At 52.3% G+C, this 27,132-nt stretch overlaps 1 protein-coding gene across 3 annotated transcripts in view; it reads left to right on the top strand.

Moving 5' to 3' along the window:
• Positions 1-27,132, top strand: part of ITGA11 (integrin subunit alpha 11) — a 114,208-nt gene that overhangs the window by 26,839 nt on the left and 60,237 nt on the right. For 2 of the 3 annotated variants that reach the window (XM_072809368.1, XM_072809367.1), the window contains exons 1-2: positions 20,489-20,659; positions 25,748-25,848. Coding sequence is in view for 1 of the 3 variants with exons in the window: in XM_072809366.1 (XP_072665467.1) it covers positions 3,769-3,880; positions 25,748-25,848 (213 nt within the window). In the remaining 2 variants the exon portion in view is untranslated. Of the gene's footprint in view, positions 1-3,768; positions 3,881-20,488; positions 20,660-25,747; positions 25,849-27,132 lie in introns of those variants that run through there. The other variant, XM_072809366.1, reaches the window with a different exon arrangement.

Genomic DNA, 27,132 nt, shown 5'->3' with positions numbered 1-27,132 from the left:
AATAGTGTGAAAGCCATCTCCCATCTGAGGAACAGGCCAGAGATCTTGTTGGGAGCTGAGGTCAGAGCGTCGGGCTGGACATGACCTTTAGGAAATCCGTTCTCGGACTCCGTTTGGTCAGAAGCAAATGCCAGAGCCAGGGAAGAAACCAGCACTTTGTAACTCAATGCCCCAGCACTGAGGGCTTTTGTCCTCTAACCTGCGGCCAGCTTCACTCATCCTGTCCCCAGGAGCTTGAGGGTAGGGGTGTGGGGGAGACTGGACTGCTCCTAGACAGACCCTTAGGTGACGCCCGCCTTCTCTCCACGTGCTTCTCTCGGTAGACCCCAAAAGCAGAGGATGTGGCACCTGAGGGCAGAGGTCAGAGAAGACACCGCCTTCTCTGAAAAGAATAGTCCCTCCTCCCTAGTGGGTCCTTCTTATGGTCCCCCAGGAGTAACACATCACCCCAGTGCCCTGAGCTATTTGATCTTGAACTTGCTCTCATCTCTCCCAACCAAGTGATTTAGGGCAAATTATTTAACCTCCCAGAGGTATAGTACCCATCTCACAGGGTTGGTGTGAGATTTAACTAATTAATGTGAAATTGATGGTTAGACACCCAGAATGTGCCTGGAACATCTCAGCACTCCGTAAATAGCCTTTTTTTTCTCTCCTTTTCCTCATGGACGAGAGAGAACATGTGACCCCAGGGTGGCTCCTGGTCCCCAACCACCCAATCAGTTGATCCCTACAACCACGCACCAAGGGCTAGATCTCTACCCAGGCTCGAAGGATGAGCGGTGACGGTACAGCAGTGTCTCGTGCCACTTAGAGAACATGAGAATATTGTCAGGGCACCTGGGTGGCTCAGTCGAACGTTTGCCATCAGCTCAGGTCATGGTCTCAGGGCCCCGGGATCGAGCCTGCATGTTTGGCTCCCCCCTAAGTGGGGAGTCTGCTTCTCCCTCTCTCTCTGCCCTCCATGCTTGCTTGCTCTCTATCTCTCAAATCAATGAATAAAATCTTTATTTAAAAAAAAAGAATAATTTCGACTATCAGCCACATAACAAGAAACAGAAAAGTATCTAATATGTTTGTGATAAGTACCATCAGGAAAAATGAAGAAGGGGGATAGCGAGTGACGAGGTGGCCTAGTGGTGGACAAGATGGCACTGGAACAGTGAGGCCAGGGACTTAAGGGGTGAGCCATGCGGACAACCAGGAGAGGAGCCTTCCAGGCAGAGGGAGGAACCGGGGCAAAGACGCTGAGCAGAAGGTGGTCTGACATGTTACAGGAGGGACAAGGCAAAGCATGGCTGGAGCAGAAAGGATGGAGGGGGCGGACAGGAAATTAGGGGCAGAGGGAAGAGCGTGGGGAAGGGGTAGGGGGTAGTCACGCAGGGCCTGCTGGGAAGGAGTCTGGCCCTGATTGAGTGGGGTGGAGACCTGGTGGAGGGCACGGGGCTGAGGGGTGACAGGATCTCACAGGTCTTGGAAGGACCCCTCTGGCCGTGTTCACACAAGACGCACTGGTAGTGGGAAAGCCCCAAAGACACCATTGATGGCCTTCTTTTCCCCCTGGTCCTCACCCTTCTGCAGGCCTGGAAGTGGTGGGTGGGTCCCAACAGCCCCAAGGTGCTTTCCTGTTATTCAGGACCCCCCCACCCCCCACCCCCGCTGAGGTCAGATACAGAAAGAGGAGGACACGGGACCGCCATGGGGTGTCTCCAGGGGCGCCAGGGAGCCAGATAAGGTGTTGCACACCATCGGGGAATGTGCGTGGCCTGTGCATGTAAATGTGTGTGTGTGCACCTGTGTGTGCAAGCATGTCTGTGTGTGCACACATGCACATGTGCGTGCGTGGGTGTGAGCATGTATGCGAGCATGTGTGTTCATTCCTGGCATGGGTCTGGAGTTCCTCATGTGCAACTCCACTTTTTCTACCTCTCTCTACCCCCCCGGCTCTGCACAGGGGACACTAGCGTCCCTCCCTCCTCCATGGCATGCCCTTACTGGCAGAAAACCGGTGCTCCTTCATCCCCCGAAGCTCACAGACTGGGGTCCTCCTCCCCGAGCCTGCCTGCTGCCAGCCAGGCCAAGAAGTCTGTTCAAGGGCCTTGTAACAAGCACTAAAGAATTAGGTACTCCTCTTCCCCCACCCCCACTCTGGGCCATGACACCAAATTCATGTGGCAGATTAGGAATCGTGGAGACAGGATTGGCGGCTACATAGCAACTTACCACTGTCCTCATCCACAGCAGGCACCACGCATTGATCACAGTAGTCTTGCCCCCTGAGCACACGCTTGACCTCAGAATTTTTCTTAACTCAGTGCTCCAGGCAGCACGAATAATCAATTGACATGGACAAGTGCGATAACATGCATCCCATATCCCTACCCTAAGGGGTTCCAGTGTTCTCTCTGGAACTCTGATTCAATGACTCTAATGATGAAACGGTATCCATTTGCAGAGAAAAATAAGAAAGTATGGAAGAAACCACTTGGTTCCATACAGCCCAGAGTTCAGTGTCCATGGGAAGGAGAGTGGGGCGCTCAAGGTACGAGCATCACGAAGTTGCCATGGAGGTCATATGGTGACATGTATGTAGATGTTCTTTGAAATGTATAAAGTGCCCTACACAGGAGAGGGGTATTAATGACATTTGTCTATCCTGTTCTATTCTATTCTACTGATTTTATTTCACTAATCTGAAAGTTTGGTCTGATGGTAGGATCCCACCCCTGAAATCCCAGGCGTCTCAGGTTTGGTGTTCCTGTTAGTGATGATGAGTCAGGAGGCCAGATATGCCCTGAAAATTCCTCATGGAGGGAAGGAGTCAAAGAGCAGGCATCTGAGATCCTAGGTCTTGATGCTACCACTGATCTGCTGTGCATCCTTGGATAAGCCTCTTAATCTCTCTGGGGCTGAAACCCCCTCTGCCAAATGTGGGTGACGCTTACTCATTCTCCCAAGGTCCTGTGAAGGAAAAGGATGGCAGATGTGAGGAGATCCAGAAACCCAGGCTGCCACGCAGATATGAGTGGTTGTTTCTTGTGATTTGGCACAAGAATGCCAAAGATTCAACACCAAGGCTCTCCAGCAGGTGGAATCGGCTAATTAACACGTGACCTTACCAAACAGGGAAGACCTTAGAGGCCAGGGTGAAAGGGTTATGGGACTGTTTCTCTGCTTTGCATCAGCTGCCCCAGCCAAGCAGTGACCCCAACTGAAACTGGGCAGAGGTTTGCAAATTGGTTCAGAAGGTGGTAGTGAGCCTGCAGAATTGGAGCTGTGGCCACTAGGATGCCAGGCTGGGGGGCAGGTGGGAAGTCATTTCCTCGACTCTTTAACAAGCAGAGATGAGACGAAAGAGAAGAGGGAGGAGCAGGAGGGAGAGGAGGAGAAGAAAGGAGGGAAAAGAGAGAACAAAATGGAAGAGGACAGAGGAATTAGAAGAAGCAAGATTAGAGGTAGGAGCGGTGGAGGAGGAAAGAAGTCTCCACCTCTACCATGAGATGGAGAATTCTCGGAGGGAGGGACCTGGTCTTCCCAGTCAGACCTGGTCTGTCTAAGAGCAGGTTTTATGCCTCCCCTGTCAGATTGTGGCTCTCACAGGGCAGGAGCAGGGCCTTCTCCCAACAGACGATGGGCTCCATTTCCTATGGGGGCTCCCCATGGACAGGAAACATACTCTTCCCACAGCCAAGACCTGCCAGTGGAGCCCATGAAGCCACTGGGGCCCAAACCTCCACCTGCCTCACTATCCTCTTCTCCCCACCCCAGGGTTCACGGATACCTTCAACATGGACACCAGGAAGCCTCAAATCATTTCTGGCTCTAGAGCTGCCTTCTTCGGCTACACGGTACAGCAGCATGACATCGGCGGCAAGAAGTGGTGAGTGAGAGCTGCCCCCCCACCCAGCCCCTGACCTCCCCACACCTGGCCCCTCCACCAGCTGCCCAAAGTGGCCCTCCCACATAGACACCCCAACATCCAGGGACTTGAGTCCCTGTTCCAGCTGTATAGGATCTGCCCCGGACTATGAAACCTCAAGCATTCCATATCAGGCCCTCGATCTTCTCATCTGAAAAATGGAAACAAAAACAGCCAAGTAGCAGGCTATGTGACAGCATAGGGAGCAGGCACCCTAGAACCAGTAGTTAGAACCATCTTTCTCTCATTTGCTTATTTTTTACTCTATTTTATTTTATATATTAATCATAGTTATTTTGAAGTCCTTGGCTAACTCCAATATCTGGATCATCTCTGGGTCTGCTTCTAGTGACTATTTCATCTTATCATTATGAGTTACTTTTTCCTGATTCTTTACCTGTTCAGTGATTTTTTTGTTATACCCTATGTTGAACATTGTGAATGGTACACATTAGAGGCTATAGTTATGTTAGTTATGTTACCTTCCTTTAAAGAACTATACAGGGCAGCCAGGGTAGCTCAGCGGTTTAGCGCCGCCTTCAGCCCAGGGTGTGATCCTGGAGGCCCGGGATCAAGTCCCACATCGGGCTCCCTGCATGGAGCCTGCATCTCCCTCTGCCTGTGTCTCTGCCTCTCTCTCTCTCTCTCTCTCTCTCTCCCTCAAGAATAAATAAATAAAATCTAATCTAAAAAAAATAAAGAACTATACATTTTGTTCTGATAGGCAGTTAAAATACTGACAAAATCACCTAGATCTTACCATGGCTTGGTTTGGGCCTTGGTTAGAGCAGATATCATCTTGTTTTGTCTTTACTCCTAGGCTGTGGTCTTTATTCCTGGGCATGGATTTTCTGAGATCTCAGCTGAAAGCCCACAGTATTCATTAAAGTCTCTCTATTCAGACTGAGCATGCACTCCAGTATCTTCCAAGCACGGGACAGCCTCTAAAATCTCTTCCCCCCAGTGGCTCTCCTCTAGTAGATTTTCTAGAATCTCCCATTATGCATACACAGATTAGGATAGGAGTCAGCCAAGGATCCTCAGGAAAAATTTTAGCAGAGTTTGGGGGGCTCTTTCCCTGTGACTTTCTCCTTTCTACCTGCCCCCACCAGATCCTAGTTTCGGCCCCAATTCCAATCATTGTTTGCTCCACCCAGCAAGATGGCTGCTCTCTGGATTCTCTTCCCCTGTGCCAAAATAAGGAAAATGCCTTCATGCAGAGAGCTAGGCTGAATGTGGGTTTAGCTGCTGTGCTTTCCTTTTCTCAAGTACCAAGCCCTTTGTTGATTGCCGTCCAGTGTCTGAAAATAGTTGTTCCATGTGTTTTATGTAGCTTTTGTAGTTGGTTTATGGCTAGAATTGAAAGTCCTCTTTTATCTCTTTTGCCAACTGAGATTTCACTTCACATCCCTTCCCATGACTACATGAGTTGCCCCATAGAATTCCGTATTTTGTTTTTCATACTGTTTATCAAACTGGATAGCCATTGCCTGTTTCATTGTCTTTTTTCCTAAAATAAGGGATACATTCCCTGGTAATTAGTAGATGCTTGAAAGAACATGCATTGAAAGGCTAAATGAAGGATTTAAACCTCTCTCAATCAGCCCAAATGTAAGATGCACAATATCCATATTTTGTACATGGTACGAAGGGTTAAGGATGAAATAGAACTGGCTTTGACAACATTGCATTTGTTTTAACTAATATTTGTTTATTAAGCTTCTGTTTATTACTAGACTCTGCAAAATATTAGTATGAGTAAAATATGGTTTCACTCTCAAATAACTCACAAACCATTTGAGGAGGCCACACTAACATCCTTGAACTAATTGAAAAATAATACAAGACGAAATACAAGCTGGTGTTAATAATGTTCGTCTCTGTGAGGCCACTTTCTCCATGAAGGTTTCCAGATCTTTCTCCTCGCCTAAAATGGCCTGATCCTTCCCAAGCCGTCTCTCTCGGGTGACAATATCACTTCCTACCTTGTGTTGGGGTCGCTTGGGCCTGTGGCGTACCTCCCCTACTGGACACCATCTGTATCTCCCTGTGTCTGAGAGCCACCAACATAGTGTCTTGCTCATAGAAGGAACTCAGCCAGAATTTGAAAGGAGAAATCCCTGTGCTTGGGGTCTCTGGGAGGGCTTCATAGAAGAGGGGCATTTGAGTGGGGTCTCAAAGGATGAGCCTACATGAGCAGAAAGGGAGGAGAGATTCTCATGGTTGCTAACCTCACGGGAGGGGAATGGTACTGCACTGCAGCCACTTGGCCTTGGCTTGTTTTCTGCCACAGTCAGGCTGGGAGAAACAGAGAGGCCTTGGAGTCCGAGGGAGCTGAACCTCATGCAGAAGGAGCAAGGGCACACGGGACCTTTCAGGAACCTGTCCTCATTGCAGGGACACCCTTGCTCATCCTACGTGCTTGCTTCCCTCTCTGCTTCTCCCCAAGTCCCCATTTTTCCTGTCCTGTAGGCAGCATCCCAAGAGTAGTATTCAGACATAAGTCCCTGTGGATGTTGATCATAGGAAAAGTGGTTGATGCCAGTGTCATTTGAGGGACACTGGCTGGAAATTATGCAGGGGACGGCTCCACTGGTGCATGTTGATTCAACTCCATGCCAGGAGGCACCTCAAAGGGAAGACAAGTGCAAGTGGGGGTTTGCAGTCCAAAGACTGCCGCTTGGAGGGAGACCTTGGGAAAAGCCCTCTCTCTCACTCCTTGTTCATGTATTTGCTCATGAGCATTTGCTCATGTATAAAATGGTATGAACTTACCTATTTCGGGGTGCTAGGCAAGATCAAAGGATACTCCAAATGCGAATGTGTAAAGCAGGAAATGAGAGATTGAGGTGCTTGCAGCCAGCAAGCAGCCAAACCTGAAATTGGGCCTCTGGCAACTTGGTTGAGAGTCTCCCTCTGACCCAGGCTCTTCCTGCATTTCCAGCATGGACCCCGTCTCAGCCCTTTCGGCAGAACTGGCACACCTAGGTCTGCATCGAGGCCAGGGAGTCTGTTCCAAGGAGCTCCCCAGGACATTCACGCAGGGGGTGGGGTGCTCCTGAGGATCACAGGCTCTGCTGATAGTAGGGACATGCCAGTGGGGAGCAACGTCACTCCCCAGCCCCCACACAAAGACCCCAGGCCCCAGCCCTGCCACAGAGAAGGACCCACACCTGTCTTCCACCACAGGCACTGATGAGGTCTGGCCCCCACTGACCAGGCCAGGGGGCCTCCTTGACCACCAAGGCCACCAGAGCTAGGTGTAAACAGCAGGAAGAAGAGGGGAAGGACCTGGTGGAGATGCCACTTTATTTTGTTAACCCTACACCTCCGGCCCATTTCGCCCCCAGCTCCAAACTCAAACTGGGCAACCAAAGCACCAGTGGACACCAGTGCTTCAGACATCCTGAACAGTTTTCCACATGCCTTGGTTTTAGTGACAACACCACCACTCACAGACACACAAAAAGAAGAGAAAACAAACTCTTCTGGTTCTGTGCATCCTCGGCCTCTGCTTTGAAAGCCCTTGTGTGTTTGCAAAGAAATTTAATCCATATGACTCTAATGCATGTACATTGAAATCATTAAATCAGTCGGTTTTTTAAGGCCATTTGATGTCCAGAAGCTCCAGTGTAGGGTTTGTGGAGGGCCTCGCCAAGCCTTTGGTCCTCTGGAGCAGGAAGCTTCCTGGTGCTGAGAAAAAACAGAGCTGGGCCCCGCAAGTTTCCAGTTTGTCATTGATGTTCTCACCCCTGGAGAGAGAAGCCTCAGCTCTCAGCAAGGCAGAGCATCTGGCTCTCTCCCCTCCGGGGCATTGGGGAGCTGGAGCTGGACAGCCCCGGTGGGCCCCACGAAGGGACCGCTTTGGAACTCACTTGGCTTTAAGAACAAGAGGGCAGGGTGAGTTCCCTGGGGTACAGCTTCAAGGACATGAGCATCTTGTAATAGAAGGAGGCTTGTCCCCATTTTACAGGTGGGGCAACTGAGAAAGGGCATAATTAGTAAGAGTCCAGGCTAGGTCTGGAGCCCGGATCTCATTAGGCCCAGAGGGGCCCAGAGCAGAAGCAGCCCCAGCCCAGAGGCCAGCTGGAGATGTGGGCTTCCTTGGGGGTGCCTCTCCCCACCAGCCACACTGCTGGCCCCGTGAGGACCGAGGCAATGGTGTCCCCAGGACCCAACACCAGCAGATTCACATAAACATGCTGAGCCCAGCCAGGAAGGGAGGGCGTATGCTTACGGGGCTCCAGTCCCGTGATAAATAGCAAGAGAGGGGCACACAGAAAGGATCACAAGAATTCACATGAGGGAGAAAGTTCTAATTTAGGAGGCAGAGGGGCTTGGAAGAGGCTGTGGAGGAAGGCACTTCCGGATGGGTAGGATTGCCACAGACAGAATGGACTTGGGTGAGAAGCATGTAACAGATGGAGGGAACAGCAGGGGTTCAGAGATTGAAAAGAAGAGGGAATGTTTAGGGAAAGGACCCCATCCCACGTGGCTAGAGGAGAAGGTGCAGAAAGCAGAGCAGGGAGGCCAAAGGCTGGGAGGGCGAGGAGTACCCCGGAGCAAGGGGACTGTGTCTGAAGGCAATGGGGAGCCAATGGAGGTTTTAGGGCTGGAGAGTGGTTCATCAGAGATGCAATTTTTAGGGTGCTCAATCTGGCTACTATGTGGAGGAGGGAACTGAGGGAGGAGAGCCTGGAGGTGAGGAGGCTGGTGGGAGGGCTGTGGAAGTCTAGATGAGTGGAGGTCTTGAGGAAGGGGCCTCCTTCGTGAGTGTCAGTAGTTCATTCATTCGTCATTGAGAACCTGCTGTTAGGTGTTGGGAATTCAATGGTGAACAAAGTTGCAAAATCCCAACCCCCACGATTGCTTCTCCTAGTGGGATAAGAGGCGTGGCTAGTTTGCCCATCATCTGTGAGATGGTGATCCGGGCAATGGAGAAGCATTGGGCAGGCTAAGGGGGCTTACAGGTGGGGTTGGGGGGACGTGGGTGCTGTCACCTTCTGCAGGCCGCCAAGAAGGGCCTCAGTGTTAGGGTGGCAGCAATCAGAGACTGGAAGGAAAGAGAATCTGAGACAATGAGGGATACCTGAGAAAAGAGTATTCCAGGCGGAGGGAATGGCAAGTGCAAAGGCCCTGAGGTAGGAAGGGGCTTGGAATGTTCAAGGAACAATGCATGTGGCTGGAGTCGAGTGAGCTAGAGCAAGAACGGAAGGAGGCAGGTGAAACATGAGGAAGGACGAGTGAGGGCAGATCTTGCTGACTGGGAGGACAACGGAAAGGCAGGAAAGCAAAATCCAGCAACAGGAGACTGACTTCGGGGGAATAGGAACTAAGCTTTGGTCCCATTGGTTTGAAGTGTCCAAGGGTCATCGGGTGCAGGTGGCCAGCCGGCAGCAGGGGCCAGAGACCTTCAGCTTGGTGGGGAGATGAGGCCAAGACACAGATGTGCCCTGGGAGAACTACATTCACAGAGGAGCATTTAGAGAGAAGGAGGGGGCTGGGAAAGGACCCAAGGGTGGCCTGTGGGTGTGAGTGGGGAGGAAGGAGAGAGAACCACCAGAGGTGGGGGCAGGAGGGGTGCGCAGTGTCCCAGAGGGCAGAGGAGGGGAGGATTGGGCGACGGAGGGGGGTGGGGGGCAGCGCCCTGAAGGCTTATCCCTGAGTGCCCCCAACCCCGAGAAGCAGCCGGGGGTCCCAGCCGGGGGCCCAGCTGGGGAGCTTGCAGCGCTGGGCAAACCCCACAGGACTGGAGCCCTTGTGACCGAAAGAAACACTCATGACGTGCCCTTATGCACACGGAGTGAGTCCCGAGCTCTCACGGGCACTCACCGGAACTTCTGCAGTTGCTGCTCCAGAGCAAGCGGCTCTCAGACCTCAGCGGGCACCGGAGTCCCCTGGAAGGCTTGTTCGATGGGGTTGCCGGGCCCCGCGTCCAGAGCTTCAGAGTCAGTAGGCCTGGGAGGGTGGATCTGAGAATTCACTTATCCAGCAGGTTCCCAGGTGCAGCTGTGCTGTTGGTCTGGGGGCCAGACTCTGAGAACCACAAACCCAGAGGTTTCTGTTCCCAGTATCTGAGGCTGATGACAACAGGCAGACATAAAATCACCTGAACACACCCGTGTGGGGGGTGCTGCTGGGGACTTTGGGAGCCCAAAGCCAGCTGGGGATGGGGCTGCAGGTGGGCTCGAGAAGCCCTGCTCATGCCTGTCATCCCCTGTCATCCTCTTATCTCTCTCAGTCCACCCTCTGGTGCCTTTTTTTTTTTTTTTAAAGATTTTATTTATTTATTCATGAGAGACCCAGAGAGAGAGAGCCAGAGCCAGAGGCAGAGGGAGAAGCAGGCTTCCTCCAGGGAGTCCGATGTGGGACTCAATCCCAGGACCCCAGGAATCACGCCCTGAGCCGAAGGCAGACGCTCAACCACTGGGTCACCCAGACGCCCCCTCTGCCTTCTTTTACCTTTCAATTTTCTTTTTTTCTTCTCTTTGTCCCATTTCCTCTTCCTAGTTTCTAGACTTCCCACTCTGTTCCTTACTAGGTGGTATCTATTTCAACTAAATTCTAATTTAGGTGGGGGGTGCTGATTGGTTTACAGCACCTTTCTGCATGGACCTTCTCAGATAACAAGAGGCTCACTCTTGACAGCATTTGGGGTTGACTGGAATAAATCCACAAAAATTGAGTGTCAAGCCTAAGCCCCCCCCGGGGGGGGGTGGCCTCTGTTCCTGCCATCTGTCTTCTTCCAGCCCCTGCATTTCTAGCCTCTCCCTTGCAGCCCCTGCCCTCCGGGTCACTGCAGGTCCCACAGCTGGCCCAGGTGTCCTGCCAGGGCACATGAATGAAGGCACACCGAGGTGGCTTTTCACCCAGGAGATGTCTGAGCTTCAGAGCCACACAGACCTTCGCTCCCTTCCCTGCTCAGTCACTTCCCAAGCTGTGGGAACGCGAGCACCTGCCAGCCACTTCCTGGACCTCAGTTCCTTCATCTGTGAGAGGAGCACCACGACGTGAGCCCAAAAGGGTTTTCATGAGGAAGAAATAGGGGATGGTGTGCGAGGTATCTATTGTGGGCAGATTTTGCTGGCCGTGGTTCCCTGCACTGGCCTCTCCTCCACAAAAGATACAGTGTCCAGGGAGAGGTTTTGAAGTAAAAGGCCCCAGTGACTGTTGTTTGGGCCAAACATCAGGTTTACTCCAAATCCATCCCTCCTCCTTCGTGTGGGGTGCAGGCCGTCAGGCCTGGGGCAGCCTCAGCCTTCACTGTGTAGAAATCACATTGAGGAGGGCACCTGGGTGGTTCAGTGGCTGAGCGCCTGCCTTCAGCTCAGGGCGTGATCCCAGGGTCCTGGGATCAAGTCCCTCATGGGGGTCCCTGCAGGGAGCCTGCTTCTCCCTCTGCCTGTGTCTCTGCCTCTCTCTGTGTCTCTCATGAATAAATAAATAAAATCTTTTAAAAATAATAAAATAAATTGCACCGAGGAGCGGCCTATAAGCTCTTCTCCTGGCTCGGGCTTCCAAGACCACAGTGCCCCCTGCTATTTTCTCCTGGAACAAATAAAATCTGGTACCATGACTCATTCTGGTTAAAGGATAAATCACTATAGAAGCAAAGCCCAGGGTAGGATGAAACCACCCAACGCACCAGAGAGAGGAAGAAAGAGAAAGAGAAAAACTGTGCTGGCGGGGAGATGTTGGCTCAGGGCCCCCCGGGGCCCAGCCACCCAGCAGACCCGGGCAGGCAGGCAGCGCCTGCACAAGCCGAGCATGAGCACAGGGGCTGGAGGAGTGGAAACCCAGGCCATTGTCCCCCCAGACAGGAGCAGGGGCCACCTTCAGGCCCTCAAAGACACAGAGCGGTACTCAGAGCCACCAGGGAGAGTCTGCATCGGGCATACTGGGGCCAGGCACCGGCAAATGTTTTCCGGGCGTCTTGCATCTCCAGATACGGATTCTCTTCTTGCCTTGTTTTCTATTCTTCTCTCCTTTCTTTAATCTCCTTCTCCTTTTTTTTAATGCCAGAACCACATAGGGAAGTCCCAGGACTTGAAGAATATGTCAGCGAGGGCCTAGGTAACCCCAGGCCTCACCAACCCCCCCCACCACCCCCACTTCCCCATCCCCTCCTTTCCCGACCCACCACACACACACACACACACACACACACACACACACACAGACACACATAACTGGTCAACCTGAGAGGCATTAAGGCCGGTCCTCTAGGTCCCAGAACAACCTTAGTGCTGAGCTCAGAGAGGCAGGGAGCCAACTATTGCATGCTTTGAGGGTAAGTGGAAACATTGAAAGCAAAGTCTCCTGGTTACTAACCTCCATGAAAGAAAATAAATTTAATTCGGGCAGTTCAGGGAAGGCAGAGGGATTTGCCAACTCAGCATCTCCTCCACCCACCAACCGCCTTGCCCCAGGGGCCTAGGGACTCTCCCACCTGGCTCCTCCGCCTGCAGCCCTCCTTCTGGGGACCCCCAAGGGCCTTCCTGGGTCCAGTGCAGGACAAGGAAGGAGGGCTCTTCATATGAAGCGGAGAACAAAGCAATGCTGAAATTCACTCCATCTTGAGAACGGCTTTCCAGAATTTCAGAGGTTTGGATTTTTAAGACTAGTTCTTCGTGGCACCTTAGCTCTTTACCTGCAATTCTCATAACTAACACCAGGAGGAGCCAGACAGCCCAGTAAGGGCTCCTCAGGCCCATCATCTAGGCTTCCCTTAGATGTTACACCTGGGGCCAGGCTATAAAATACGAAAGACAGAACTCCTTATTGAAAATCATAATTGGAATAAACATGTTTTAAGGCTGTATTCAATTATAAAAACAAGTCAGTGTGCTATACATGCTTTTTCTCACTAACCTCAGCTATGCTGGACCACTGCTTAATCTAAACTTTGCTTTCCCCAGGCTTGGATACGATACCTTCTTCTAGCTTTTCCTGACTATTTCGTGAAGAATCAAGGGCTCTTTGGGATTTCAAACTCTTTCAAATGGCTCGTCTTCTCTCCCACATACCTGCTTCCCTCAGACACACGGCCAATGGCAATGCTTGTCGTTGACTCGAGACCATCTCGACAAGGCTGCTGTTGCTTTCCGTGGAATCTCTAAATCCTTTCCACTTTCCCCCTTGAATCACTTATCCCTGGTTTAGCTGTGATGAGTCACCCTGAGCCAATAATGCAGATAGACATGGAGAGTTGTAAAAAAAAAAAAAAAGCCAATTAAGAGAAGTAGCAAAGAGCCACCAAAGGTAGGGCTCACCTTTGATTCGTCTTTGCTTGGCACATACCCACAGAAGGAGAAGGGGAGAATGGTTCTAGAAGTCGGGCTGTGACCTATCTAAGTCTCAGGGCAGTCCTAAGCCGGATGTTCTGGTGGTAAAGGACCTGGGGACGGTGGCCCCATATGGCGAGAGGCTGAGGTATGAAGGCAGAGCCAGCTGCAGGGGAGTCAAGCAGGCAGCAGGTGGGTGGTGGAGAGGGGTCTGGGCCAATGCTGGGCACCTCACTTTGTAGCAGCACCTCGTCTCTGTACTGTCCCCTCTGCTTCTCTCTGACCACTGAGCCAGGGATTTTGTAGCCCAAGGGGGAGGATGGTTGCAACAATGTAATGACAGACTCTATCTACTCGCCAGTGATTCAAGTGAGTCTACAGGCTCCTTGCTTCTTCATGGCTTCTCCAATAATAATGCTGTAAGAAGAGCCATTACTCACAATCCAGAAGGGAGAGGGGGGAAATGAATCTGAACTTGAATCACACAGAAAGTACTTTGAAGGATTTTGCATAGCCAATAATTCCCTGTTGCAGTTCAGGGCTCCCTGGTGGGACATAGGGTTGGCCTCTGTGTGCCCCACTCTCCTGTGCCCAGAGACAGGGAGAATGAGGCCAAGGAGCTGCCGTTTAGCCAGCTGGGTGACTTGGGTTAATGTCCGAGAAGCACCTAGCACAACCCCAGACACACAATAAACTGTCCCAAACATTTATTTATTTTTTTTTCCAAACATTTATTTATGCATATGTTAGCTTATTTGCTTGTTCATACAAAATGCTTTGAAAGTTGATGTATGTTAAGTAGTGTTTGTTAACTGTTTTTTGATTGGGCCTCTCGCCCAGAATTCCTATGTGGCCTGTTTCCCATGATCTCAAAGCCTGGTGATCACCTGATGATATAATCCAGGGGTTCCTAAAGTGGCAGAACAGAATTACCTGCAGAAGGTTTAAAAAGAATACCTATTCCTTAGCCCAGTCCAAGAGTGACAAAATCAGAACCTCTGGGGTAGGAATCCATGCTTCTAAACATCCCTACACAAGTCGGATGCCCAGCCGAGTCTGGAAACACTCGATTTAAGGGGGCTGTGAGTTCTCCGGCGATTCGTGTGTTAGCTCCTTTCAGGCTTGCTTGAGAGTGACTTCAATGCCTGAACCCAAAGGGGTGGCCCATTGCAGGAATTTAGAGACACTGGGACAGATGGGAGCAGGGACGGTTAATCTGATCAGGGCTGGGGGGAATGCAATGATCCCCAAGGATGTGGCATCTAACCATCTGTCTACACTGTGGGCCACTTTAGGTAGAGTTCTCTACACAAAGTGAGGGGGAGAGGGATGGGAATTTGGTGTGTCGAGGAGATGTGGGTGGGGAGGAAGAAGGAGGATGAATGGGGTGAGCCCACCTGAAGATGCCCACTCCAACGCTCTGTGAAGGCAGGGACTTGTTTGTCTCTCTGGGTCCATGGAAGCCTTTGCCCACAGCAGGTGCATTTAGAATCACACACATAAGCCTGACACCATCAGGACTCAGCTGCCTTTCTGCCCCGTGGGCCCGGTCCCTCTTCCCTTGGGTGACACCTATCCACCTTGCAAAGCTCCATCTCGCAGTTGCCTGCTCCGGGAAGGCTTCCCAGATGGCTGAGCAAGTGCCCTTCCTCTGTGGCTCCGCTGCACCTGGGCTGCCTCTCCTAGCATCGCCCTCTACGCCAAAATCATCAGGTGCAGGCCTCTTGGCCCCCTCCAGATTAAGGGTGTGGACTGTGCTCCATTCAGCTTTCCATCTTCAGCACCCAGCTCATAGTAAGTGTTCAGTGACTCTTTCTTTAAACCGAATCTGCTAAGCTCTCATTTGACAGGTGAGGACACAGGCCCAGAGAGGGCAGGCGGCTCACCCCAGGTCACTTAGCCTCCTGGGAGTAGAAAGGAATTAACTGTAAACGTGTCAACAGGCCCCAAACTAAAATACAGCATCTGTTGTTTAGGCTTTTCTCCCCCTTAATGTCCATTACCCAAGTCCCGCTGCTGGATGAGCAGCAGACACGGTGGGAATAACGAGTATCCCGGCAGTGCCTCGGCCTCCACCTGGAGGGTCTCACATTCTCTGCACTTCGCTTTCTTCCTCACCCGGATGGGGATAAGTTCTTGTCCACTTGCCTCCCCTGGCCCTGGTGCAAAGCCATGAGCCTGGGTACGGATGCTGCTCACATTTGAATGACCCGGGAGACAGAACAGGAGATTTCCACGACCACTGGCCCCGCCAGCAGGTAATCACTGAGGAGCTGTCAGACGGGCACATGCCACAACATTGGAACCATACATTCCACCGTGCAACATCTGCCCGACCTATCGGTGTGTTCAGGTTTCATTTTCAGAGGAGAGTTATTATAAAGCTAGGGTTGAGAGAAACTCTGAGCATGACTTGGAAAAACAAGCAAGTTCATCGAACATTTTGAAAAGAGAAGGGGGATCCTCATACTGCGCGCTCAGGCTCTTAGAAGAGAAAGAGACGGCAGCCACCTTCCCGCGAAGCACCAGACCGGGGGGGGGGGGGTTCCAAAGTTGGTGGCTGTAGAGGGGGCCTAGAAGAGCTCAGCTCTGCTCCTAGCTACGCCCCAAGAGCAGAGTGAAGACTTCAGCTTGTCTTCACAGAATGAGCAGCAGCCTCCAGCTGCCCATTCTGCACATTCACGCAACAATTATTAAGCCTAGATGGTGTTCATGGTACTTTGATCAGTGGCCATAGGGGGAAATTAAAGGTGGATTTGGGCCTCCTCTCTCTCTTTGCTCTCTAGAAGCAAATTATCTAAAGGGGGGGGGGGAAAGACAGGAGGATTAGAAACAAAGCTTCGTGGGAAGTGAGAGAGAGCTTTCAGCTGAGAGATCACAGAAGAGGAGGCACTGAAGAGTGGATGAAAGGGGGCAGGCTCAAGAGTTTGGAATCAGGGAACTGCCCTCGCAGAGGCGGGAAGGAGAATCCCAGGTCTGGTGAAAAAAGGACAAGTGGCCCTGTGAGACCGGCATCTGGGGGTGTGAAGGGGGGGTGGCGCTGAGCTCGACGGCACAGGCTAGCCACTCTGTTCTTTCCGGTCAGTGGGTCAGGTTCTCATTTTCCCTTCCAGCGGGCTGAGATTGTCCTCTGCGGTCACCTTCCCTCACTCTTCCCTCTTCTGCAACTTAGGAAAAAAATGTTGTTTGGATGTCCAGCTGAGGTGGACACAGAAGTTTCCAGGAACAAAGCGGAAAGCCAAGCTTGTGAAGTCAACAGCTGTGATGATGCTAGGCAAGCAGTCTCTGTGCCCAAGGCGACAGGGGCCGGCTCCAGGGTTCGCCTACACAGGAACAGACGCGGGCTCTGGACCCACCGCTTGCACTGCCCCGTGTGGCTACTTGTGCTTGGAGCCTTGCTTATTCATTAGTAGTGATGAAGGGCTGCACGTCCAAGCTCTGGCCATACATACCCCCAGCAAGCAGCCGCTCCTTGGCTAGCCCTGTGGAGGTAGGATCCACCGTCAGAAAGATCCAGGGAAGAGGGCCTGTCCTGAGCTGTTTGGGCAAGAGATTTCAGCAGCCTGGTACCCAGGCTGGGGGGGCGTGGGCTCTAGGGATCCTTTCCCTTTGACCCTTAGGACTCCTTACCCCGTGGGAGGGAGCACGGGTCAGAGGGGGTCAGAGTGGGACCCAGGGCAGGGGCCCGGGGACCAGGTCTGACTGCAGCGTTGATATACACTGACATGGAAAATTGTTCGAATATAAAATAATTAATTGGAAAGAGTGCACTACAGAACCATGTATGTAGAATATTCCATTTTTCAAGTTCGCTCCATAAATGCCTGGAAGGCTTTCTGCACCTTGTTGCTGGCGGTAGTTATCTCCTTTGCACGGTTCTGCGCTATGAACATTAGGCAGCAAGCATGCTTCACTTAAGTGTTAAAGCAGGTGTTTCTTGTGTGTTTTCTTGTGACCAAAAGAAACAAAGCAAATTTTTTAAAGAAACCATTTCCTGGACCGTTGCTGGACTCCTGAGAAAGGTTGCCGTGGTCATGATCCCCAGATGTAGTAAAAATTCCTGGGACACACGTGCTTTTTCACATGTCCAAAGGGCCTCATTTCTGCTTCCTGCCTGAACATCTGGGAGCTTCTAAGAATAGATTCCTAGGCCCTGTCCCCAGCTGGCTGAATTAGAACCTTCTGGAGGTGAGGCCCAGGAACCTGCACTGGTAACTCTCCAGGTGACTCTGATGACCAGCAAGGTCTGGGACCCACCACCCTGGAAACCCTAGTAGGCCAGGTGTGTTCAGTCCCATTTGGTAGATGAGAACACTGAGGCCCAGGGCAGTTAACAGCCTCTTCTAGGGTGTTTGGTCCTCTGAGGGAGCTTCTTCCACTCTCCCAGCTGGATTAACAGGTACTGGGAGGGCAGAGAGGGCCTATTAGTCAGTGGTCCCAAATTTGCAGGCTAAGGATTGTAGCCATCCTACTGAACAAGGTGATTGGCTAATTTATCCCACAATTCTATTTTGGGGAGCTACTTGGTGCCAGGCACTCTTGTGGGCACTGGGGTGTCTAGAGATGCAAACATGGCCAACAAGGTCCTCAGCCCCTCCAGCTCACATTCTACTGGGAGATAAGGATGATGAATGGGGGGAAAAGAAGGCAGCTTTAAGGGGCACCTGGGTGGTGCAGTTGGTTAGGTGTCTGATTCTTGGTTTTGGCTCAGGTCCTGTCTCATTGTCAAAAGACCGAGCCCCAAGTGGCAGGTGGTCAGGAAAGGCCCCTTGGGAGAGGTGACATTGGAGGTGAGCCCTAAGTGACAGACGCAGCCATGCCACATTCAGGGCCACCCTGATAAAAGTGGGGGCAGGCAGGTGAGCAACAGTGAGCGAATACAGAACATTCACAGGCACAGTGAAGAGGGTAGATTGTAGTTGAATGGATTTGGGGTTTTGAGCCTGGCTAGGGTTGTAGGTCACCTTATGTATTATGATGTTTCTCAAATTTAAGCAGCATCGGCATCCCCTGGAGGGCTTGTTAATGCACAGATGCTGGGGCCCCCTTTTAGTTTCTGATTCCATCAGTCTGGGGGGCAGTGGGGCAAGATGTTGCATTTCCGCTGATTGCTGCTGGTCTGAGAACCACTTTGAGAACCACTGTTGTAATGGCCTGTTAATCTGCCTGTCTCACCTGGTAGGCTCTCTGGGGACCTCCTGAAGGCAGGATGACATCGTATACATTGTCATGCCCCTAGTGCTTGACGCATTAGCAGGAGCTCAATAAATGCTTTTGATTGAATGAATGAGCGAATGAATGAATGAATGAATGAATGAGGGAGCAGCATCAAATACATATAAAACCCTTGGAACATAGCAAGCACCATGTGAATGTATTAGGGTTCTCCAGAGAAACAGAACCAGTAGGATGTGTGTGTATGTGTGTCTATACATGAGTATGTACAGATATACATACATATAAGGGGATTTATTATAGGGAGTTGATTCACATGATTATGGAGACTGGCAAGTCCCAAGCTGGAGACCCAGAATTGCTGATCGGGTAGTTCCAATGTGAAGTACAGCCGGCTGGAGATGTAGGAGAGCTGATGCTTCAATTTGAGACCAAAAATAAGAAAAAGTCAATGTCCCAGTTCAAAGGCAGCCAATTAGGAAGGATTCTCTGTTACTGGGGCTAGGGCCAGCCCTTTTGTTGTCTTCAGGCCTTCCACTATTTAAATGCGGCCCACCCCCATTAGGGAGGACAATCTGCTTTACTCAGGCTTTAGATGTAAATGTTCACCCCAAACACCCTATAGGTACACCCAGAATACTGTTTGACCAAATATCTGGACACCCCATGGCCCAGCCTGAATTGGCACAGGAAATTAATCATCAGCACGGCATATGCGTTTGTTCCAAACGCACACAAAGGATTCCCATGTCTGATGAGGGTGGTACAGAGGCAGGGAGAGTTAGGGATGTGCTGGCAAATGGAGGAGTCCTCATTTTCCTGGCCCCCAGGAGTCCAGGCCTTGCCAGGGGTCTGAGCCACAGTGAGCCAGAGCCCCTCCGGCCAGACCAGGAAGACCGACAGGTGCTGACACCTCACCTCCAGCAGGTCCCAGGTGGGCTCTCCCTCCAGACCCTGCCCCCAGCCAGTGCAGCCCCAGGGCCCCAAACCTCCCACCCCCCGCATGGGGTTTGCTGCCCTCAGCACTTCCCCAGCCCCATCTTGAACACATTAGCTACCATATTCATGCTGGCTGGAGGAGATTACATTTTCCATGGAGAGAGGGAGAGGAAAAACCTCACTAAAGGAATAGTCTCTCCTTTGTTCCCCTGAGCAGTCTGCTCCTCCAGTGGACCCCCCTCCTTGATGCCCCTATCTGATTTCAGGGAAGGAAAACGAAGCCAGGAAAGAAAGGGAGCAAAGGGCCTGGGTGGCTTTGAGTGGAGGAGGGGTGCTGGGAGAGAGGAGCAGGTGAGGGAGGGATGGGATAGGTGGGAGAGGAGGGGGCTCCTGGGGCACAGGCCCAGCTGGCTCCAGGGGGAGCCCCTCTCCATGCTGGGCCTTCTGAAGTGGCCCACTTTTTCACAATGGCAGAAAGAGCACTGGACTTGGAGTCCCGGTGTCTCTCCAAGGGCTTGTCAAATCACCTTCCGAGCCTCAGATATAACTGCCCTTCCAGCCTCAAAGCTGTTCTGGTGATTAAAATCAAGTGCAACTCAATGACACCAAAAGGGATTCATGAAAATGAAAAAAAAATAATAATAATCAATGATTGTTGGATTTCCTAGGATGTGAGGGCCAGGTCTTGCAGAGAGGGGCAAAGAGGCTTCCCCCCGGGGAGCGGATGAAACTCCACGTCCTGCCTTTCCTCAGCAGTCTGCGCTGATCTCTGGGCTCAGAACCCCCTCCACGGACAGGTGCATCAGCTGGAAGTGTCCTCTTTCCTTCCCCTGGCCTCGGATGGCCTTATGTGCCCATGGCTTCCGCTGACCTCATCTGCTGGGGAGCTAAGCTGTTCACACCTGCCTCCCCAGACCCAGCCGGTAAAAGGCTGAGCTGCGCCTAGAGCCCCGGCCCCTGCCCTCATGCTCTCCACCCTCCATGCTTTAGGGGACCGTTGCCCTGGGAATCAGGCTGCCATGCATCAGTCCAGCTCTGCCACTGTCCGCTCTGAGACCTCGGACAGGGCACTTCCCTGCTCTGGCTTCACTGTTATGTCACGAGGCTGACCCAGGGAGCCTCCCGGTTTCCTCTCAGCCCTGATGGCCTGCGAGGCCAGTTACCAGGTAACCAGAAATACCTGGAGAGCGGGGCTCCCTGTCCAAGTAGCTGCTGTAAGTGTGATACACCTAGACCAAAAGAATTTCTGTTCCTACAAGGCTGGGTCAGGACACGGTTTTATGCATTCAGCTAAACAACCAGAGAAATAATATACATGAGTCCGCCCACCACTCACGACAAAGTAAGTATATGCCCCAGATGGAGCACGAGCTGAGGGATATGAGTCTGCTCCTCTCTCATTGGTCTTGGATGTCAGGCTCCTCTTATAGCATGCTAATATATGGAATTTCTTTCCTTTTTTTTTTAATATATGGAATTTCTAACGGCAATTTTAACTATGTGGGTTTTTTGGCCTTACACACTCTAGTTAGATGTCTGTGGTTATAAATACCTGAAAACTCAACCCAAATAGACCTATATGGTTAAAAAAAAAAAAAAAGGAGTTATTGCTTGTATATCTGAAAAGTCCAGCAGCAAATCTAGTAGCCTCAGGTATAGTTTGATCCAGTATCATCAGGAGTTCAGCTCCTTCTCCTAATGCTTCTCTCTCAGCCCTCTTCCTCTCCATGCCGCAGCTCACAACTCCCATTGCCACAAGGTGGCTGCCAGCAACCCAGGGCCTGCATCTATATATGGCATCCAGAGAAAAGGAACTACTCTGGTCCCCAAGTCCCAAGCAGAAATCTTGAGATTCACTCTGACTGGGGTGAGCCAGCCTTAGTCACTGAAGCTGGGGGAATAACATTGGCCTGGCCTGAGATGTGTGCTCAGTCCCTAGAACTGAGAATGGAGCCAGGTTCCCTGGACCCCCAAACAAAAATGAGGACTGTGGGAAGAGAGACATGGGTACCAGGGAAGCCAGCAACACTGACGCTCAATGGAAGCTGGGTCACTCCTTTGAACTTCAGTAACCCCTTTTCCGGGCACTGAACTTGGGGCTCCTCTTAGGTCTGAGACAAAGCTAAAGCTCCTGAAGCTTCTGATGCTGCTGGTAGGGACAGTCAGCCTGAGGTCAGGCCAGCCAATAGGTGCTTCTCTCCTGAGTGTTCCCAGACCTCCCAGTGCTCGTGCAGCAAGGCAGATGAGGACCTCGCAGCCCTCAAGGAATTTTGACACTAAAACACCGACCACAGCAGGTGGCAGGGGAATGCACGCTAGTTCATTTGGGAAAGCCTGGGGGTTATCAGGGAGGGCTTCCTGAAGTAGGTCAACATTTTCCCAGATATTAAAGGGCTGGTGGCCAGGTGGGATGTGCACACCACTGGGCACGTGCGGACCAGTATACTGGAGCATGGAAATAAGACGATTCAAGTTCTATTTAAGTTTATATTTTATCTGAAAAAAAAAAAAACCCAAGAGTACTGATATTTAATGTACAGACTGACAATTTCCCCGCTGGTATAATTGACATATGAATTTACGCACACTGGGGGTACATGCTACCTTTTTCTCTGATAGGAAGGTGCATTTGAAAAGGTTCAGAGACTGCAGTTGCCTCAAAAGATGGAGCCAAGGATAAGCGGAGGTCAGGATGAGTTCGCACCAGGCCCCGTCGGACAGGGTGTGAGGTCCAGAGCCAGGGCCCCTTGTCTTAGCCCGTGACCTGCTGGGAGCCAAGGCGCCCCACACCCAGTGGGGTCACACCTGCCCTCCTCGGGGGGCCCTCCCTCCGGTGAGCCTCCTCCCTTGGCAAGGCGTGCTGCTATCCAGGGCGGCCACCAGGCAGGGGTCCCCCAGGGCTGTGGCTGAAGCCATCCGCGCAGCCCTGCTCCCGGAGGAATGCCGGCAGCCCACAGCCAGTGAGTCACAGCACGCGGCCCACGGAAAGGGCCCGATGCTCGCCATGACCTTTGGGGTTTGTCTTGTCATCTGCTGTCCACACCCCAGGGATCGGTGTCCTGCCCCCAGAGGCACGGCGGGCCCTCAGGCCGCAGATGGCTCATAAGGCTGAGGCCCAGGGGATGGCCAAGCCTGCCAGGCCCCAGGAGCAATTTGGCTGGTCCTGGTGGTGACGCAAACATTTTCCCTGGGCTTGGGCAGTCACCCCCTCGCAGTGAGATTGAATCATATCCTCAAAACCTCAAGCCTGACGGGTGCACGTAATGCCAAGACTCGAGAGTGGCAAAGAGGGCTGACCCAGGCCCTCGGTTCACGGCAAAGAAATACTGGAGGCAACACAGACAAAGCTGTTCCCGGGAGAACTAGCACAGAACAACTGTGGGGCCTGGGTCAGCTCCCCTCCTGAGGCCTCAGCTTCTATATCCATACTACGGGGACAGGACGCCCCGTCCCACCACCTCATGAGATGCCAACGTCCCCCAGGGAAATGAGGTCTGGAGAACGGAGATGGGCTGGAGGGTCCGGCCCTTGTTCTTTGAAAAGGACGATGCCTGGTCTTGAGATGAGTTGGAAGTCATAGTGACTTGGTGGATTTAACTGCCGGATTGCTACATGCCAGACATTGCCAGGACACAGCTTCTGCATAGCTTACTTAGACACAGCCCCTCTGTTTCTTTCTTTTTTCCTTTTTTTAAAGATTTTATTTATTTATTTATTTATTTATTTATTTATTTATTTATTTATTTATTATTTATTTATTTATGAGAGACACAGAGAGAGAGGCAGAGACACAAGCAGAGGGAGAAGCAGGCTCCACGCAGGAGCCCGATGTGGGACTCGATCCCAGGACCCCAGGATCATGACCTGAGCCGAAGGCAGATGCTAAACCACTGAGCCACCCAGGTGTCCAGTCCCTCTGTTTCTTTTGACATCTGTGACTTCCCACAGAGATAGTACAGGGCTGGCTAACCCTATTTCACAGCCAAGAAAACCAAGGTCTGGAAAGTTCAGTGACTTGTCAAGGCTACACACCAAACCAGGATGAAGACCAGGGCCCTACAGTCTCAGCCAGAAGTCCTTTCCTTGTGTTGGGGGCCCACCAAGTCGGCCACTTGAGGCCTCAAAGTTCCACTCCGTAAAATGGATAGAGTCGTAAGGAGTCCACCTGGTCAGGCTGCCGGGGTGTTTTCCAGAAGACACATGGGGTTAGCTTTTTTTAACAGATGGCCATGGTTTTTGTGATCTGGAACCTGCTGTGTGCCCCATTCTCCCAGAGGCAGCCTGTGAGGCCTTCCTCAAAGGCGCTCCTCCCAGCAAGCGCTCCCCATTAGGCAGCGGTGCCCTGCAGGGAACATCCCTTTGGAAGACTTGGTCACATATCAGGTTGACCTTGAAAACTAGAGCAGCCAAAAAAGCAAGCCTGGAGCCCAAGCCTCACTGACTGGTAGCTCCCTCTCCTTCCCTCCCTCCCTCTCTCCTTGTCTCTCTCCATGTCTCTGTCTCCCCCTCTCTCCCCCTCACTGCAAAGAATGGAGCAGCCTTGACCGCACCATTGCTCATGGAATTAAGTAGCCAAAAATCATGTCGTCTAGACAAACAGATTTTATGGGTCCAATTAATTCCTGCTGGTCAAAAATAGGCATGCTTAATAAGTGGATATATTTAGAATCTATCATTATCTGGTTCCCAGGGGAGAAAGCTCAGCTCTTATTTCATAAACTCTAATTTCAAACAGAGCCCTGTTAACTCCCGCTTAAGACCTCGCACTCTGCCCTGATAGCAGCAAGAGGTGGGCAGGACCTGGGGGGCCGGGTGGGTAATTTGACCACAGGAAGCCTCTGGAGTCCTGGGTGTCCCCTCTCAACCACCAGAAGTCAGAAGACACGGCCGCTTCTTCGGGCAGCGTTGCCAGGGTGGGGAGCTGCCGGGAGAACAGGGATCCAGAACAATCTTTTTGTCCCAGTGTCTCTCCTGCCCCTGTGTCCCAGGATCCACCGCCATCTGTGGCCTGGGCCTCAGAGTCTGGGAGGCCTCTAGGGCTGTGTGAGCTCTGGCACCTTCTGTCCCTGTGAGTCACTCTCAGCGCTCAGGCCTGAGCAGAGGAGGTGGCCGCTGGCCGAGAGCAGGACTAGAGACCTAAAAGGACCCAGCTGTGCCAGAGGCGGGCAGGCGGCGCTGACAGGGTGAGCCGGTGGCACGGAAGGGAGCCCAGCCTGCTTTCAGGGCTGCACCTCACATCAGCCTGGGCTTCCCGCTGCCTCCCCGGGCCACTCTGGGCCACCTCCAATGCTGCTGCTCTCTGGTGAGCTGGAGATGAGGCACGGAGGACGTCTGGGGGATCTCTAAGGGGCCATCCAGGCTGAGTGGGACCCTCTCTGGACTCAGGGGAGGTGGCCCTGCCAGGCCTTGCCCAGGTCAGGAAGGAATGGTCACTTGTCATTCTCTGGATATATGTGTGCGTGTAAGCAAGGTGTATTAATCTCCAGCGGGTACATAACACATCAGCACAAAGTAGAAAGCTTACACGGGCAGAAACTCGGCTCTCACAGTCCTGGAGGCCAGGCATCGAAAATCAAGGTGTGGGCAGGGCCGTGCTCCTCTGCACGATCTAGGAGAGACCATTCCCTGCCTCTCGTAACTTCCAGTTGCCCCAGCATTCCTGGGCTTGTGGCTGCATCCCTCCCAGCCCTGCCTCCATCTGCACACGGCTTTCTCTTCTCTCTGCGTCTCTCCGTTGTGTTTCTCCTGCTTAGGGTCACCTGGCTAATCCCCGATGACCTCATTTTGAGATCCCTTATCTAAGACCCTCTTTCCAAATAAGGTCACAAAGGCATAGGCAGGCTCAAGGCGGATGCCCCAGCTGGGTGCCTGCCCCTGGCCACACTCTTAGCCCCGCTGGCTGCCTCGCCCACCTTGAGCAAAGATACGGGGAGCAGCAGTGAATGACCACTCTGCACCATGCCCCAGCTCCTGGTTCCCCAGCTGAAAGACTGTCATATATGGTGAGGCATGAGGCCGTCCACAGGTGGTGACACATGGCCAAGACTCCACGGCTCCAAAATCATCACTCCTCTGCCTGAATGACCTCGATTACCACCCTCCCAGTATTTGACAAACTTGTAATCATCCATTAAGCCCCAGCCAAGCACACTTCCTCCATGACGTCTGCCCTGCCCTCTTTTCCCAGGGACCAACCTCCATCTCATTTGTAGCAGGGCCATGTGGTCTTCATCTCTGTAGCTCTAGATCCTGGCAAGGGCCCGGAGCCGGTCACAAGCCCCATGGCGTCATGCCAAATGCCCAGAGTCCCTCTCCCTGGGAGACAAAGGTCTGAGTTGGAGGGTCTGCACACGGCTTCTCCCACCTTCCTCACCCAATTCCATCCTTTGCCAGGAAGGAGCATCTTTACTTGTCTTCTTTTCTGTCCCAGGCTGGTCGTGGGCGCTCCATTGGAAACCAACGGCCACCAGAAGACGGGAGACGTGTACAAGTGTCCAGTGACCCATGGGAACTGTACCAAGCTCAACCTGGGTAATGTGAGCCACTGGCCTCTCCACCGTGAGGCCAACCACCATCTGGGGCGGGACAGGTTTCAGAGAGCATATCCATGCCCACGTTCACACTGCCTTCTCCCAGCCACCCTGATTCCACCACCCCCATTTTACAGAAGAGCAACCTGAGGCCAGAGAGAGGAAGCACCTTTCCCAGAGTCACACTAGCTTGTCAGGGGCCTGCCAGGACGCAAACCTAGGCCTCCAGGGTTCCAGGCCGTTGCTCGTTCTGACTCCCCCCACTGGCCCTCAACGCAAGACTCTCTCTCCCAGCAGGAGAAAAACAGTTCCTGTCTTCTATCCAGTTTGGGAATAATAACAATAGCCAGTGTTCGTATATCTTATATAATGTTCACCATGTGCCAGGCACTGGTTTAAGCACTTTCAGGGATTTTGACTCATTCAATCCGTTCAACGACCATTCAAGATTTAATGTAACAAAGGAGGGAATGGCAACATGTGGAAGCGAGGGGACCTGCCTAGAGTCCCCAAGGTTCCAATCCGGGCGGTCCAAAGTCAGGAAGCAGCCCTGCCTTTCTGAAATGAAGGGCTTGTCCTCACCCCCATAGGATCAGTGTGTGCCTGTGCATGTGCACATACACGTGCATCTGTTAAAACACACACGCTAATCTGCTAAAGCACTTCCACTCTGTCCTAAACATCAGACAGTGGCTGGGCCATCGCTTTGCTTGCAGAAGGGAGCAAAAAGTTCCATTTGGGCTGAGACACTGCAACCTCGGCCCAGCCGTAAGGGACTGCCTTCCCCAGAGCCCAGAGAGGCCTCTCGACCTTCTAGGACGGCGGTCTCTGCCCTCCAGCAGCAGGGTGGGGCTCCCTGGGGAGGTGAAGTGGGGGTGCAGGCCTGGTGGGGGAGGTGTCAGAGCTTCAAGAGATAAGCAGATGAACGAAAAGGTCCACATCAAAGAGAAAGCCAAGCACCCGCATCCCCAGGGCGGCCAGCTGTCCCATCATCACATGGTGCGGGACGCTCCCGCTGTCCACATCTGCGTCAGCACTGTGGGTGGGAAGTTCAAACCCCGGCACAGCCGGGGCCCAGACTTCAGTAAGGAAACACTGATGGAGGCAGGAGCCTGGCTGGTGGCTCACGGAACCCAGTCATCAACCACCCTGAAGGCACAGGCTTCTGGAGCAAGCCAAGCTCGGTTTCTCCTTCCAGCTGGACTGTTTCTTTGCTGCACGTCCATAGGGAGCTCACATCCCCTCTCTGAACCTCTGTTCACTCGTGTGTAAAGTGAGGAGGGTG

Source organism: Canis lupus, chromosome 32, assembly GCF_048164855.1.
Source record: "Canis lupus baileyi chromosome 32, mCanLup2.hap1, whole genome shotgun sequence".
Classification (NCBI taxonomy): Eukaryota; Metazoa; Chordata; class Mammalia; order Carnivora; family Canidae; genus Canis; species Canis lupus.
This window is presented reverse-complemented; position numbering and strand designations above follow the sequence as displayed.